The 16,714-nt window shown below is 38.7% G+C and overlaps 3 protein-coding genes across 3 annotated transcripts; 2 read left to right on the forward strand and 1 right to left on the reverse strand.

Annotated features, from left to right (window-relative positions):
* Window positions 1-85: 85 nt before the first annotated feature.
* On the reverse strand, window positions 86-1,329 carry LOC140773179 (flavonol sulfotransferase-like). The gene has a single exon (XM_073115610.1). It carries the CDS (start codon window positions 1,266-1,268, stop codon window positions 264-266), a length of 1,005 nt encoding a protein of 334 aa, XP_072971711.1. The 5' UTR covers window positions 1,269-1,329; the 3' UTR covers window positions 86-263.
* Window positions 1,330-5,701: 4,372 nt separating this feature from the next.
* LOC140775000 (cytosolic sulfotransferase 17-like) lies at window positions 5,702-6,595 on the forward strand. The gene has a single exon (XM_073118209.1). It carries the CDS (start codon window positions 5,831-5,833, stop codon window positions 6,593-6,595), a length of 765 nt encoding a protein of 254 aa, XP_072974310.1. The 5' UTR covers window positions 5,702-5,830.
* Window positions 6,596-10,901: 4,306 nt separating this feature from the next.
* Window positions 10,902-14,108, forward strand: LOC140774363 (ACT domain-containing protein ACR4-like). Its single transcript, XM_073117331.1, has 8 exons — window positions 10,902-11,165; window positions 11,337-11,409; window positions 11,498-11,543; window positions 11,656-11,770; window positions 11,857-11,936; window positions 12,019-12,612; window positions 12,712-12,816; window positions 13,433-14,108. Exons 1-8 carry the CDS (start codon window positions 11,159-11,161, stop codon window positions 13,772-13,774), a joined length of 1,362 nt encoding a protein of 453 aa, XP_072973432.1. The 5' UTR covers window positions 10,902-11,158; the 3' UTR covers window positions 13,775-14,108.
* Window positions 14,109-16,714: the final 2,606 nt, after the last annotated feature.

Here is a 16,714-nt window from a genome sequence, read left to right on the forward strand (position 1 = left end):
TTGTTTTTTCAATTCAACCCTTACATTCTAATTAAATATTAAATAAGGTCATTCAGATGCTCTGTCTAAAAGACAGGGTCGAATTAGAAAAATTATACGTCCTACTTTTATTCAGAAAATTAAAATCAAAGTCCATATCAGCCATAGAGAGATCAAGCACCACTTTGGAATTTGAATCGATGATAAATTACGACGATATTAATTGAAAGGAAGAGTACACTAACTAATTAACAGAAGATAACGTCAAACATATTCGACATTAATTAGTTCAAAGTTGGAAGGATCAAGCCCGACCCCTTTATCTTCCCCCTCATGACCTCGTCCATTTTCTTCGCCATTTCCATACTCATGTGATTCTTCCAATCTCCTACCCCTCCTTTCCTAAAATACGAAGAGTTGGAAAATTTCCAAAAGCTCCCCTGACTTCCCACCTTATTCACCTCCAGTCCCTTCAAGTTCTCAAAGCTACAAATCCTCACCACCTCCTCCACCACCCCTTCCCTCTCCTCCTCCTCGGAGAAAGGGCACCCCAAAAACTCCCCCAACCTCTTAACAATCTTCACCGTGTTCTCCAGCATCTCCTCGTACGTTAAGAATAGGACCTTGTCGGGCCTCCTCAAGCTCTCCCTCCAGTATTGGAGGACATGGTCCCATATAGGACCGATAGGTGAAGTCCCTTCGCAGAACATGTCACAAAGCTTATCGAATGGAAACTCTTTGGCTTTCTCATGATTAGACTTCTCCAAAAATCGCCACAAAGATACGACGGTGTCTTTAGGATCTCTGCAGAGATATATAATTCGGCTTCCGGGGTCGTCGTCCCTGACCGAGGCCGGAAGGAGCGAATAAGCCATGTGGGTGTGAAGAATTCTAGGCGAAGGCATGGGTTCTAGCTTGTGACCATGGCCGATGGCAAACAGTCCGTCCATGAAGATGACACAGTCATGTGGGTGATGACTAAGGATTGGGTTCTGAGCCAGTGGAGATTGGGTCCGAGTCATGATGGTAAATATGAGAGCTTTGAGCCAAGTGGTGCCGGACTTAGGAAAGGTGGCTAAGAAGACATCCGTGGGGCGTGCATGGAATTGTTGTTGGATTTGAATAATACCTGGGACGACCGACTCAGGCCACCAAAAGTTTTGGTAGAGTCTAAGGCCTTCTTGAAGTGGAAGGGTTGAGACGAGCTCGTCGTAGTCATGAGGGGGACATGGCTTAACGTCTTCTTCTTCATTGTTTGAGGATTTGAAGGGAATCGGACCAGTGGCCATGGAGATCTAGAAATAAGAAGCTACCTACTTCGTTGTAGTAGCGATATATATTGGGATAAGTGGGGGGTTATATATTCAGAATAGCTTATCGGTGTGGGAGTAGCAATGGATAAGTGTCGATATGGATAGCGATCAGATGCTGACCGAGATAATACAAGTTACCCGTCATATTTGCGTAGTATATATATATATATATATGACAAATATTTTAATATACCTTTAAAAATTATAATCTTAATTCAACGACTATAATAGTCAGTTTTTATACTCGATATCGATACCGGTTCCAATTTCTATTGCACCGAAGAAACCCTATATATATATATATATATATGACAAACTACTTGGTTGCAAAAATTATCTTCTATGTTGCATTAATTCACGTAATTTAAGTTTCTCAATATTTATTAATCCAATTTGGTACTTATTTAAATCCAACCTGCACTTCCATCCACGTACGTCGCCCATGCAGATGCCGCCCTACGGCCCTAGTCACGTAAGCCGGAGCACGTCGAACATGCACATAATATTTAAAATTACGTAGGAGCAATTAATCAATACAGATGACCTGTTTGCAAATTAAATTAGCTAATTAACTATGTGCATGCCATGGTTATAAAAGTTCGAAAAATTAAGAATTGTTAAATTATTTCCAACGGTAACGTGGGCGGGCTAATTAAAATTAAATATCCCTAAGATTTCCCTCGACCATCTCAGGGATTTCTAAATCTAATCCCTCTGTTTACCTTCTTGTTTTTTCTGCTGCTCCTTAATTAAGTAAACATAATTGCATGTGGAACTAACTTTTTATATTATCCCGCTGGGAGAATTATATATTTCGCTAATCTCAGATAGATCCCTTTTTATTCTTATCCTCTATCGGAAGGAGACAACAACACACCTTCCACTCGGGCAATTTGTTATAAATTAATCCATTCACACTTAATACTTCGTCCTAGACCTTATCCCTGCTCTCTGATCTCCATGGCAACCGGCCCTATGCCGTTCAAAGCCTTGAGTGGAGAAGAAGGAGAAGACGACATTAATATTAATCCTCCTCGTGATCACGACGAGCTCATCGCAACCCTTCCGCGTAACAAATTAAGCTTTGTGTTGTACCAAAACTTTTGGTGGCGTGAGCAACTTTTTCCTAGTATTATCCAAATCCAACAACGCTTTTGTCCACGTCCCACCGATGTCTTCCTAGCAACCTTCCCCAAGTCCGGCAGCACTTGGCTCAAAGCCCTCACGTTTACCATCATGACTTGGAACCAAACACCACTAGCTCAGAACCCAATTCTTAGCCATCACCCACACGACTGCATCGTGTGGATGGACAGACTCTTTGCTGCTGGTCATGGCGACAATGTAACACCCGTGTTTAAAAAAAAAAAAAGAATTAGTGCACACGCCAAACGTGTGCACTCTAACTGCTAGCACACGCGCCAGGTGCGTGCGCTGACTGTTTCTCCTTCTCCCCCACCTCTCGCAGTTAGTTGCGAGAGGTGGGAGAGAAGTAGTTAGAGTGGAGCTAACTCCATTCTGCTCCCCTCTCCTCCTCATCCCTATTTAATTCCCTTTCCCTTCGAGTTCTGGACTCTTCGCAACCTCTCCTTCTTGCTCTTCCACCCCTTCCTTTCTTTTCTCTTCCAAGCCGCCGAAGGCCTCATCGCGGACAGCGGGTCACCGGAGCGCCGGGAACCAACCAAAATCCCCTCATCTCAATTTACGAGTTAGCCTCCATCTCCCCTTTAGTTTAATTTAAATTTTGCCTAGTAAATCATGATTAGTTATGAATATTTTCATTAATTCCTTCGCCAAAGAAATTCGCCGGCCGGCGACCTCGGATCAACTACCCACCGGTCCGGGGAGTTTCCCCACTTTAGTCCCTTGTCGTGGGTACCCAATTTGGGTACCCACGGGGTGCGAGGGAGGCGATGCCATGTCGCCTCCCACCGTCGGGTTATTAGGTCACAAGCGATCACCATTGACGATGGTGGCCTTCCTCGTCAGCCTCGATTAACTCATCTCTTCACTTGAGAAAGATGGGTACTTGAAATGAGGGCTTTGAGCCCATCTTGCACTGAACTGGGAAGTTCCATGGCCGCCAGCCATGGAGTTCCTCAATTCTCACCCACCGGCCACACTGGTCGGTGGTTCAAAACTCTCCTACACCTAAGTCAACCTTGTCGACTTGGGGAGTTGTTGGAATTGAGCTGCCGGCAACGAGGATCACCGGCAGCAGCCCCGCTCTGAAGATTGAATTGTGTGGGGGTTGATCAAACCCCCATCGATTATGTTGGCTACGGGGTGGGCCGTAGCCCACACTCGTAGCCAGTAGTGGACTGGGCCCGTGAGCTCGATCCACCCGACTTGTGTAGACTACGGGGCGGGCCACGGCCCATGCCCGTAGCTAGCGGTGGGCTGAGCTTGTGAGCCAAGTCCACCCGACCCTGTGGGTTACAGTGTAGGCCGCAACCCACACTCATAACTAGGGTTGGATTTGGCTCAGCCTACTCCACCCGAAAAATTTTGTGTGGCTATTTTGGTGGGCTGGGCTCTCAGTCAAGCCCAGCCCACCCGATATCTAGGCAACTATAGTGTGGGCCGAGGCCCACACTTGTAGCTAGCCACCTTTTGGCCTTATGGATTGTGGGTAGGCTAACAACCCACTTCCTCAGCATAATGCTGACTGAGCCTTGAGCCCAATCTAGTCCTCCACCTATAGTCTAATGGGTTGTAGGTAGGTCAGCAGCCCACTTTCTCACATAAGCAATGCTGTGCCTTGAGCCCAGCCTAACATTTAGACCATACGCTAATTATTATTAGTCTTTTATCTTCTTTAACTTTTGTTAGCTATATTTATTGTATTTATTTTATTTTCTCAACCATGTTATTAATAATATTAGGATCAATACATAATTAAATAGGCATTTGAATTTATTAGCCTTTTCAATTATTTTCGACACTTGCAAATGTGAATGACTCTAATTATTCCATAAATGACTATTTTAAATTAATACAAAATAATATATTCGGACCTAGAGAATCAAACTTAATTTATATAACAAGGTAGTTAGTCCTATAAGTTCATCATTCTTATGCTTGTTTTATCTATAAATTATTAGACCCATTATTGTGCGGGGAGGATCTTGAAATTCAGGGACCGACTGATTAGGAGAGTGAGACGGATTCCAGAGATATTCCAGGCGAGTAGAACCCTATATTAGTCTACGAAAAATGTATACTTATGTCATTTCTTATTTGTAATAATTACATGTTATTTCATACTTGTATTAATTACATGTCAATTCTTATTTGCTACTTATTGCATATGTATGATAGGCTCTATGCAATGTTTATAATACATGTTATTTTGATGATCATAATATAGTAAATAATAGAAGCCATGGCATTACGTGCACGTATCATTGTTAGTCAAGTCCCAACTAGGTAGTGCCCCACTTACCCACTCAACCCGGGGTTAAGGGTAAATTGTATTATATAGTATTATATTAGCAGTCTACACATGTGATCGTTAGCTGGTGGAGCATTCAAGTGATTACACTACCCTATTTGGAGACAAGTCTAGTATGATATTAGAAAAGATGATTGAGAGGTAGGGTTATAGTTCTAACGGTACCCGAGGACGCAGGGTTAAGGTGTCGATTGAGCTGTGTGCTCTTACCCACCATATGTGATGCTTCTGCTCTGTGCGATGATTTACCAGAGCGGTGTTGATGGGCCTACGACTGAGGTCCTTAGTCTGGTGGCCACAGATAACCGATTATATATAGCGTCGCCTGGCATATCGTCGCCTGGCATATATAAATTGTTAACACGTATTTCCTTCGGCCGTGGTCATAATATTTAAAATTACTTTGGAGCAATTAATCAACAGATATGACGTGTGGGGTAGTTAGATTGCAAAGTAAAATTAGCTAATTTATAATTGTTATATTCTTTTCGAAAGGTACGCGGGTGGGCCAATTGAAATTAAATATCCCAAGGACTCCCTCAACCACCTTAGAGATTTCCAAATCTAATACCTCAGTTTATCTTTTTATTTTTATTTTTATTTCCTGCTACTCCTTAATTAAGTAAACATAATTGCGCAATTATGGAACTAACTTTTTAAATTATCCCGTTGGGAGAGAGATATATTCCGCTAATCTCAGATAGATCCCTTTTTATTCTTACCCTCTATGGGTTTATCAGAAGAAGACAGCAGCAGCACCCCTGCCACTCGGCCACTGACATTATAAATTGAATCCATTCACACTTAATACTCCATCCTATATCTTATATATCCTTCTTCCTAGTAGATCTCCATGGCAACCGGCCCTATGCCATTCAAAATCTTGAGCGGAGAAGGAGGAGAATACAACGACATTAATTTGAATCGTCCTCATGACTACGACGAGCTCATCGCAACCCTTCCCCGTAGCAAACTAAGCTTTGTGTTGTACCGAAACTTTTGGTGGCGTGAGCGACTTCTCCTAGGTGTTATCCAAATCCAACAACGCTTTCGTCCACGTCCCACCGATGTCTTCCTAGCAACCATGCCCAAGTCCGGCAGCACTTGGCTCAGAGCCCTCACGTTTACCATCATGACTCGGAACCAAACCCCACTAGCTCAGAACCCAATCCTTAGCCATCACCCACATGACTGCGTCGTCTTCATGGACGGAATCTTTGCCATGGGCCACGGCGACAAGCTGGAATCCATGCCCTCTCCGAGAATTCTAAACACCCACATGCCATATTCCACCCTTCCGGCCTCAGTCGCCGACTGCCGGATTGTTTATCTCTGCAGAGACCCCAAGGACATCGCCGTATCCATGTGGAAGTTTTTGGACAAGTCTGAGCGGCCTGACGTAAGCAAGTCGTTTTCATTCGATGAGGTTTGTGATATGTTCTGCGAAGGGACTTCACCTTACGGTCCCGTATGGGATCACGCCCTCGAGTACTGGAGGGAGAGCTTGCGGAGGCCCGAGAATGTGATGTTTCTAAAGTACGAGGAGATGATGGAGAAGACGGTGGAGATCGTTAAAAGGTTGGCGGAGTTCTTGGGGTGTCCGTTCTCGGAGGAGGAGGAGAAGGGAGGGGTGGCGGAGGAGGTGGTGAGGATTTGTAGCTTTGAGAGCTTGAAGGGGTTAGAGGTGAATAAGGTGGGAAATCAAGGGATATTTCAGCTATATCCCAATTCTGCGTATTTTAGGAAAGGAGGGGTGGGAGATTGGAAGAATTATATGAGTCCAGAGGTGGCGGAGAAAATAGATGGGGTCATGAAGGAGAAGCTTCAAGGTTCCGGTTTGGTGCTTTAATCATTCCAAATTTAGCTGCCTATTAGTCTTTTTATATATATATATATATATATATATATATATATATGATGACTATGAGTCTTGGTCGAACTTTTTCTGTGAAAGCTGAAGGAAGTGCAGTTTATCTCTAAATAAAATTTTAATATTTTTCTTAATTTTTTCGACCTCTGTATTATTTGGGTGTAATTAATACATACAAGTGATAGACTTGACCAAACCTCATTAACTTAGTTGAAATCTTAGCCCAATAGTAGCTGGGCCAAGCCCATCAAGGTTGATATCACTAGGAATATGAATAGGAATGTAAGGATTAAAACTCTCCCAAAATTATCCAACTAGGATATTTTTATCTGCAGACTTTGATTCCATTACGGAAACAAAATATGCCAAGGTAAATAATGGCTATGATAGGATTAATTATATCTAACCTCTTGAATTATTATTTATTATTATTTATTTTTTCTCTGCAAGAAAGCTAAAATAATCATCCCGCGTCTAAACTTGATCATATGACAACTACAGATTTTTAAAATAAGAAATTATACAACTAACGAATTATGAAACTTTTTTACATAAATAGAAATATTTATGTGAAAATAAAATCTTATGCTAACTCCATAGTTATTGTCGTAAAGCATGGGCTGCCATTTATCTAGATTATTTTATAAGAATAAAATAAATAGTTAAATTATAAATAATTATGTTTACCTCCTCCACAAACTCGAGGTTATTTACTAATCCAAAAGCATACTATTAAAAAATTGTAACTATAAAACCCAACAAGTACACATATACAATTTAAAAATAATATAATAAATGATACAATTATATATATATATAACATGATCAAGATAATGCATTTATATAATATGCCCCTCCTGTCCATAATATAGCTCACATATTTTAGTAGCAAAAGACATATTATGCATCACCAAATCTTCAAATCATTTCATTCAAGTTCACCATGAGCCACCATATTACATCACAAGCTCACACCGACTAACACCTATCGAGAAGGGGAGATATCTAACAATAGTATCACTTACCACTATAGATAAATGACCTCAGTCATAGCCTAGTATTATCACTTGTGTCAATATCGCACCTTGATGTTACTTATCTGAGTCATTGGCTTAACATTAACGCACCACTGGTGCTGCTCCAGGACGTCTTCACCTTACGTTATTAGGTACTATGTCTATGACTTTTACCTCATCATCATAATGTAAAGATCATTCAATGTCTAATCTTCCTACTCAACCATGCCACGCTTACTAAAATCAAAGCATGTGATACTTGATAGTCGCTTAACAATCTCATGCATTAAAATATAGATATTATATACACTCTGCCCTTTAAACTCCAGTTGAAGAAGTAAAAAAGTACAACTGAGATGAGAGTTAACTATATAGTGATACGTGCAACTGGTATAATGACAACATCATCAATCATAAAATATATTTTTATCACAACTAAACACCATATGATCTCATATTTTTATTTACACTTATTCTAATTTTTTCAACCAAACATCTAAAACTAAAATGAGATTAAAAATTATTACGTTCTCACCTTATCCTAATCCCAATTTTTCTTCGTCCTATTGCTAAACCGGCCCCAAGTTAGGTGTAATTAATACAAGCCTTAGATTTGACAAAAGCTCAAAACATGACTTGGAAACTCAGTTGAAATCTTAGCCCAATAGTAGATGGGCCAAGCCCATCAAGGTTAATAATTTCTTCTTGGAATGTGAATAAACTTTCCCAAAACTATCCCAAGAAAGTCATATCTTTTATCTGCAGCCTTTAATTCCATTACCTAAACAAAATATGCCAAGGTAAATAATAGTTGTAGTCCCATTATAAGAAGTCTCAAGTAAATATTGGTGGAGCACTCATAATTTATAACAGGGTTAATTACATCTAACCTCCCAAATGATCACTTATAAATCTCATTATCTCTCTATTCCTGTGATGCTTAGAAAATTTATAATGGACAAGTAATGAAAATATGAAAACTTATATAAATAAAGAGCTTTATGTAAAAATAAGTAATAATAATATAGTAAAGTTTTGTAACAAAGTCTATTACTGTAATATTTTATGTGGGGAATGTGACGAACGTCTCATTAGAAAACCCATGACTATTGTAAGATTTATAGGGCCTGTATCATTTTCCAATAATATATTAATAATATCTAATGGAAAACATCATGAATGATAAGTATATATAATGTATCACCCTTAAAGAAAGAAGAAAAGAAAGAAAGAAAGAGACACACGTGCTAGGCATGTTCCGCCGACGATATCACTTAGGAGTTAGGCCTCTTCACATGAGAATAACAATTCCTATTTATTATGAATAAAATGAGAAACTTATTCTATGAATAATTATTTCTATATTTCTTTCTATTTTGAAATAAGGGTATAATAAATTTTTTTAATGTAATATAAAGTTAAAAAAAAAAGAAAAAAGAATTGGAAAGTACTTTTAGATTTGATATAAAGTAGATTTATGAGATAGATGAATAACAACTAAGTATGCTTATATGTAATTATTAATAATCAAGTATGTAATGCTAAGGTAAGTCTGCAATGCCCATAGAGTTGTATGTTAAGGTAGATATGCAATGCCAATGAAGTTGTAATACTAAGGTAGGTGTGCAATGCTAAAGCTGTGTGCAATGCAAGAGCGTTAGGTATATGAATATTTTTTTATATTATATAATTTCTTTTAAATATTATTATATTTTGTAATATCTTATTCTATGTTTATATTTTTTATTTTAGCTTAAAACATGATATTATTAATAATATTAAAATATGTACACTTTTATGTATTTATTTTCTTCCCCGAATTTCTTACTTTTATTTAAAGAGAAAAGATTTGACTAGGTTAATATATAATTTAAATAGTAATATTATTTTATTTTATCTATGAATAAATATTTACTTAACATATTAGTTTATTAATATTATATTTTTAACGATATTAGTACATATTTAATTTACTTTGATAATAAGATAATTTAGATTATACTTTTGTTATATCAAAACAAATCTTATGTTATTAAAAAATTATAACACCAATATTTATATTTAAGCGTACATAATTAAAATAATACTTCATAATAATAATATGTACTTATTTTTATATTAAATTATTGATATCTATATTGTTTAAGTCAAATTTTATTTATTTAGTGTAAAACAAAAAGAATATGATAGGAAAGAGATGAGAAATGACTAATGAGTATGAATTATGATAGGATATTAATAAGATGTTAGAAAGAAAGTATAGATAAGTGATGGATTATGATAAAATACTTGAAATAGCTTGTTGTTAAATTAAAGATAAATTATTAATTATGTCAGTATGTAAATATAAGATATAATTTTAATAAATAATATTTATATCTATAATATATGGTTATTTTAACGCTTGGTTATTATTCTGGCTTTATATTATAGAGGTACATATTTACTTAAGCTTTATGGTAATAATCTTTTGATGGATCATATTTTTAGTCCAAATAGATGACATCAAAGTAACATACATACGAGTTAGTTTATTTTTAACTTCTTATCTTAGATAGTATGCGAAAATATTGAGGAATTAGTGTAGTTTGTGACAATACATAATAAATATTATAAGTCATTTAATAAATAATATCAGTCACTAGTTATATACTTACTCGGCCATCATTGTCGTACAATCGAACGTTTTCAAAATAATTACTTGCCCAACATTGTTGCGTGCTAACATTAAACACTGTGTGTTAAGACCGAATAATACTCTAAATTCTCATCGAGATTTTTATAATTAAGTTTGACTAGAAAGACTGTCTTAATTAATAGTTGATTAGGAGTCTCTATCATCTTAATTTGCATCCAGAAGTAAAAGATTTAATGCAGTCCTTTTCCAAATAACTATTAAAGTAAATAGTTAAAACTCGGACGACAATCTTTCCAACTTACCGTTCACATAATGAATCCGTTTCCTAAAAGGTTTGAAATTAAATTTTTATATATTCTTTTGAAAGGTGGGCCAATTGACAATTACATCCCTTTACCACCAAGATTCCCTGAGACCCCCTCAAAGATTTTCCAAACCTAATCCCCTCACACCCTTTTCACTGCACGTGCCTACTCCTTAAGACTACCTTTATAATTGTTCATTAGAGTAGCAATAACAACCAACGGAGTCCTAATTAAGTAAACATAATTAATTAATTAAGGTAAGTAAGTAAAGCAGGGGTGCCTGCTAAAATGCGCAAGTGCGTGTGGAACTTTATAGTAGACGGACAGCGCACCCTCCTTTCTCTCGCTGGGAAACGGCCCAATTCGCGAGAGACGCGAGTAGGGAGTTATAGCGCAAGCGCGCAGAGAGAGAGAGAGAGAGAGAGAGAGAGAGAGAGAGAGAGAGAGATCCCTCTTGATTCTCCCTCCTCCTCTCTTATCGGAGGAAGACAGCGGGAAAGGGTGGATAAGAGGAGAGAGGAGGGGATTCGCTGCAGCAACCTTTTGGGGTCTTGGCCGGGATTGGTGATTCCTCCCTTGATCTATGATGGGTATGCGGTCTTTCCTTATCTCGCCAATTGGGTCTGCGCTGCGCGGCGCTCTTATGGGTAGTTGTTGGGTAGAAAAAGGAGAGAATTTTCTGTTGTGGGCGTTCTGTTCGTGATTTGGATCTCTTTGTTGATCTAACATGTGTGTTTGATTGGAATGGTTTCTTGTTCCAGATGCAGAACTGAGTTCTTCTTGGGATAGTGATGACGAATATGAGAAGTTTATTCAGAAGATGAACCCTCCCAGGTAATTTCCAACAACTTATGCAGTTTTTTTTTTTCTTTTTCTTTGGATTTGTTAGTTAACCATATCAAGTTTATTCCTTCCTTATCAGGGTTGTGATCGATAACGAGTCGTGCGCAAATGCAACAGTTGTTCGAGTAATCTTTTGATCACTCCCTTGTTTTTCTAATTTAAATATATTTATGAAAAGAAAAAAAAACGATAATAATGCCTTTTTTTCTTTTTCTTTTTTGTTTGTGCTTGATTTAGGTCGACAGTGCGAATAAATATGGAATCTTGCTAGAAGTAGTTCAGGTTCTCACAGATCTGAATCTTATCATAACCAAGGCTTATATATCATCAGATGGTGGATGGTTCATGGACGGTGGGGAATATATTCCTTATCTGTTGTTTTTAGTTGTTTGTAGAAGTCCAAAAGTTGCATCTTGATTGCCCTTTTTTCTGTGTCAGTGTTTAATGTCACCAATCGAGATGGCAAGAAAATTACGGATGACGCGACGCTAAATGAGTTAGTTGATTATATTCGTAAGGTAAATTTGATTACACTAGATAGCCTATTTTATAAGCTGAATTTAGACATCTATATATGAATATTATCTGGTTGTTTTGCAGTCTCTTGGAGCTGATTCGTCTTTCATACCTTCGCGGAGGAGATCTGTAGGCGTTCAGCCTTCTTCTGAGTACACCTCGATTGAGTTAACTGGAACAGATAGACCTGGTTTGCTCTCTGAAGTGAGTGCTGTGCTCACCAATCTAAAGTGCAGTGTGGTGAATGGTGAGGTCTGGACACACAACACCAGAGCGGCCGCGGTAATGCAGGTGACCGATGAGGAAACGGGATCGGCAATTGTAGATCCAGAAAGGCTTTCCAAAATTAAGGAGCTTCTCTGTAATGTGCTCAAGGGGAACAACAAGACTCGAGGAGCCAAGACGTCGGTCTCGGCAGGAGTCACACACACAGAACGGAGGCTTCACCAGATGATGTTTGCCGATCGGGATTATGAAAGGTCAGATGAGGATTCAGGGAATGCTAATCACAGACCAAAGGTGACTGTCGTCAAATGGTTTGATAAGGATTACTCGGTGGTGACTGTTCGGTGTAAGGATCGACCAAAGCTTCTTTTCGACACAATTTGCACTTTAACAGATATGCAATATGTGGTTTTTCATGGGAACGTTGATGCAGAGGGCCCAGAAGCTTACCAGGTATTTTTGCAGGCACCTTTTTAGCTCTCTCTCATGAAATATATTGGTTTTATCAAGGTATTGAATTCTTTTGTTAATGTATTAATCTCATCTATGAAGGAGTACTGTATTAGACACATAGATGGGTCCCCTGTTAACTCAGAAGCCGAGAGACAGCGAGTAATCCAGTGCCTTGAAGCAGCTATTGAACGCAGAGTATCTGAGGTAATTACTTGAGAAATTCATCAAACATATATGCAGCTGTTCATTTTTTCCTTACATTTTCTTGTGTTTGTGTGTAATATTCTGCTTCATCTTGGTTTCCATGTTGTTATGCTGTGGGTGTAGTTTGTCATGTAATGTCTACATTGTATTTTCTTGTTGTAGAATGTGTGGTTGGATAAGAGAGTCTTATTGCATCTTCATGTTTTACAAACTTGTAGTTGGAATGTGTCGGCTTATATTTTATGGTAAGGCTAACCTGCACCATTATGGTGCAGGTGTTGTAGTTAGACTTAGAGGACATTGCTTATTTATGATGGTAAGGACAAGTTGCACCATGATGTTGGGGATCCAACTCATGAAAGCAACTGCTCTAATAATGGATCTGTAGATGTGTACATCTTGCCTGCTTCAACCCCACCTTGGCGGCACAAAATATGTCTTAATATTGTTATTAAAGACACTCTTAATGTTCCTGAATACTTCCTAATGGCAATTTTCTTTTCAATCTGCAATGTGATAATAGAGAACTAATATTGAATCAAGTTTGAAATCTAATAGCTCAGTCCTGAGTGCTACACTGAATTCTGTCTGAAGTTAAATATCTTTCATTCTGCAGGGTCTGAAGCTGGAGTTATGCACTAGTGATAGAGTTGGTCTGTTATCAGATGTCACACGCATCTTCCGTGAGAATAGCCTCACAGTGACAAGGGCAGAAGTAGCAACCAGGGGAGGCAAAGCTGTCAACACTTTCTATGTCCGTGGTGCTGCTGGAAGCTCGGTTGATTCCAAGATCTTAGATGGTATACGCAAGGAGATAGGTCAGACTATGCTCCAAGTGAAAGGACATCTTGATCACTCTAATTCTCCTCCACGAGAGTCTCCGACCCGATTTCTCTTCGGCAGTCTATTCCGGTCGAGATCTCTCTACAACTTAGGATTAGTCAGGTCTTATTCCTAAACGCCTCTCTTCTGGTCCATTCGTGTGTGTGCATAGTCTTCATCTCCTTTTCACAATACAAACTTGCCGAATCTCCTGAAGGTGACATTGAACAAGATGCTCTTGTATGAGAGATCCCTACTATCATTTGTTGTAAGGGTACACATATCCCTTGGATACAAAAGAATATAAAGACAACTGGAAACATGTATAGGAATCACACCTTGTAAATATATTAGAATGCTTAGATTGATAAACATATGTAGCACATATGCATGTACATATTTTTCTTTTCAGCTTGAAAGTGTAGTGATGCCAAGAGATGCTCCATGGGGGACATCTGAATACCCAAGTATTTCATTTCGCACTGTTCTTTGAACTATTGGTGGAATATTCTTTATCATCACAGTGGCTCCTTGAGTAACACTGGGGGGGGGGGGGGGGGGGGGGGGGGGGGGGGGGGGGGTTATGCTTATCCAGTAAGGATGCTATCTAATGTATTGGTGTGGTGATAAATGTGGCGGCTATATTGATGCTGACTTGGTTGTCATCTCTTGGAAAGATTGCAAAGAATCTTTGATTTGGTCATTGGCTTTGTCAAAATGGCCACCAGCTTGGCAAGGTTCCACTTGTCTACCAATTTAGCCTCCCTCCCATGGTCACCAGCAACTCTAAAATAGCATGTGGTGATCCAGGCTGTGTGCTTGCCATGCACCAGTCCACCCACCTCTATTGTACTCTACTTGTCTGTCTACTTGGAACCATCATAGATTTGGGGTGGTAATTAATTATTATATAGCTATAAAAAGCTTGCTGTTTGACAATCATATTTAGATACCTTAATTAGTCCCCGTCGACATGCTTGTTAAAATGACTGTCATGATCTTGGTTTTATCTAATTAGACTCCTTAATCATGAGTTTCTTAGTCATCTGGGGGTAATTAAGTGGGGTTGCAGTGGGGATCCCACATATTTGTTGTATTGCCAACCAAGTTGGAGGCGATCAAAGGGAGAAGGAAGTTATTGCTTCTCAGACTCACCAAGGAGGATGGATGATTAATTAACCCTTGGTCGTTTTCTTCCATCGTTACAAGTGTCGTTACCTTGAGAGATATTAAGATAATTAAAATGCCAATTGGCATATAATAAGCTTGGTATTTTGTCATTAGTAAGGGAGATAGTCTTAGGCTAGTCTTCGGTCAAAGTCAGATGCATGTGGGAATCCAATGTATCACATATTCACATGCCTCCTGTCCTTTGTGAATTCTTTCTTCGTTTCCACATGGGTCTAGTTATATCACTTAGACTAACATTTAGACTTGTGGATAGAAGGATACACAAAAGCAATTGATTATTTATTAATTAATTAATTATCTCTTGTTTAATAAAGTGTCAGATATTTTGGTGCTTAATGAGGCACAACACTAGTCTACAATTTAATACTTGGATTTGGAGCCCTAACTCTTAGGATCTATATATGAAAAGCATGATAGGAGAGTACTTTGATCACTTGTGTCCACAATTATCCCACTTTCTTATTGCATCCCTATCTTAGCACTATGTAGAAGTCTAATTAAGCAAGATCTTTGACCACTTATGACAAAAATATTGGCACACTAATAAAAATAATTGACAAATATTAGAAGAAAAAATATATATTTGCAACTGGGGCTATTTGTAGGAAAAGTTTCTTAGGTTTTAGTACCAGCAAGATTGGATTCTTTGAAACGGAATGCATTCATTTTTTATAACATATTTTTATAATAAAATACACATAATTTATATAAGATGCGCAATGGTCTATTTTTTCTATTTTGAACCGTAGAGGGCTTTTTCGTATAGAAGCCTCTGCTGGCAGACACAGAATATTTATTTATTATCTTAAAAGGATACATGAAATAAAACTTAGCAAACTAGCCGTATACATAAAAACTCTTATATTAATACTATGACATATTATACTATACTCTCACGGAGTCGCTAGTGATACACTAACGAAAGCTGGTGGCGGCGAAGGCGGAGACGGCAAGGGAACCGGTAGAGGTGGTAATGGCGGTAGTGGTGCTGGCGGTAGTGGCATCGGTGGTACTGGTGGTAGCGGTACCGGTGGTAATGGCGGCAAGGGGCCTGAGTGTGGCGGTGCTGGCACAGGGAGTACTGGTGGAAGAATCGATGGAGGTGGCTGCAATGGCGGCAGAAGGGGTGGCGATGGTAAGAGAGGAATTGGAGCCGGAAGGAAGAAATAAGGATGTTGTAGCTCTTGATTACATAACTTCAATGGCTTGAATGATAAGATCCCAAGAGAGAGAATTTTGATGCCGTTCTTTGTAGTCCTAAGTTGTAGCCTGTTAGACGTGCCACGACTAGAAGGTTCCATGCAAAAGGGTTCGTTAGTGCTGGCTAGCTTGACCGAGCAAGACTCTATCGATTTGATTCGGTCGCTTATGACTCGAAGCCTAAATACTCCCTTCTCCTTAGTCGTAGTTGTCTTTCGGAAGATTGGCTCTGACGATGCATCGAGGCACTCGATTCCCACTGAAAAGCTTAAACATTTAGAAAGAAATTGTACAGTATAATGCTATACGAGTGTATAAGAATAACTTACTAACCTGAGATATTGAAGTGATTAGCTTTGGAGAGTTCTTGGAAGCAGGTATCGCAGTGAACAGTTCCAACGAACAGAACTGCAGATGGGTTGTGCTTTGCATCATGTTGAACAGCAGAGGAGATGCAGAAGAAGTAACAAAGTAAAACAACCAGGAAGTTCATTATGTTCCTGCCTATGGATCAATTTAACATGCAAGTTTGCTCAGTATTTATACAACTATACTTGTTATGTTAAGAGCAGCAGTTAAACCGTAATTTGGACATCACTAAATTAAGTTACGAGGTTTAAGTTTGCAGAGGTAGAGTATGAAGGCATGCAGACAAAGGTTGCAGCCACGTCGTGGAAGATAGAAT

The sequence above is a fragment of the Typha angustifolia genome, chromosome 13 (assembly GCF_048772165.1).
Source record: "Typha angustifolia cultivar Huaian chromosome 13, ASM4877216v1, whole genome shotgun sequence".
NCBI classification, from domain to species: domain Eukaryota; kingdom Viridiplantae; phylum Streptophyta; class Magnoliopsida; order Poales; family Typhaceae; genus Typha; species Typha angustifolia.

Excerpts from the sequence above, each read along its gene's own strand:
- LOC140773179 (XM_073115610.1), bottom strand. The coding sequence starts at position 1,268 with ATGGCCACTGGTCCGATTCCCTTCAAATCCTCAAACAATGAAGAAGAA.
- LOC140774363 (XM_073117331.1), top strand. Across the intron at positions 11,771-11,856 it reads TGGTGGATGGTTCATGGACG|TGTTTAATGTCACCAATCGA; the intron begins GTGGGGAATATA and ends TTTCTGTGTCAG. Across the intron at positions 11,937-12,018 it reads TAGTTGATTATATTCGTAAG|TCTCTTGGAGCTGATTCGTC; the intron begins GTAAATTTGATT and ends GTTGTTTTGCAG.
- LOC140775000 (XM_073118209.1), top strand. The coding sequence starts at position 5,831 with ATGCCCAAGTCCGGCAGCACTTGGCTCAGAGCCCTCACGTTTACCATC.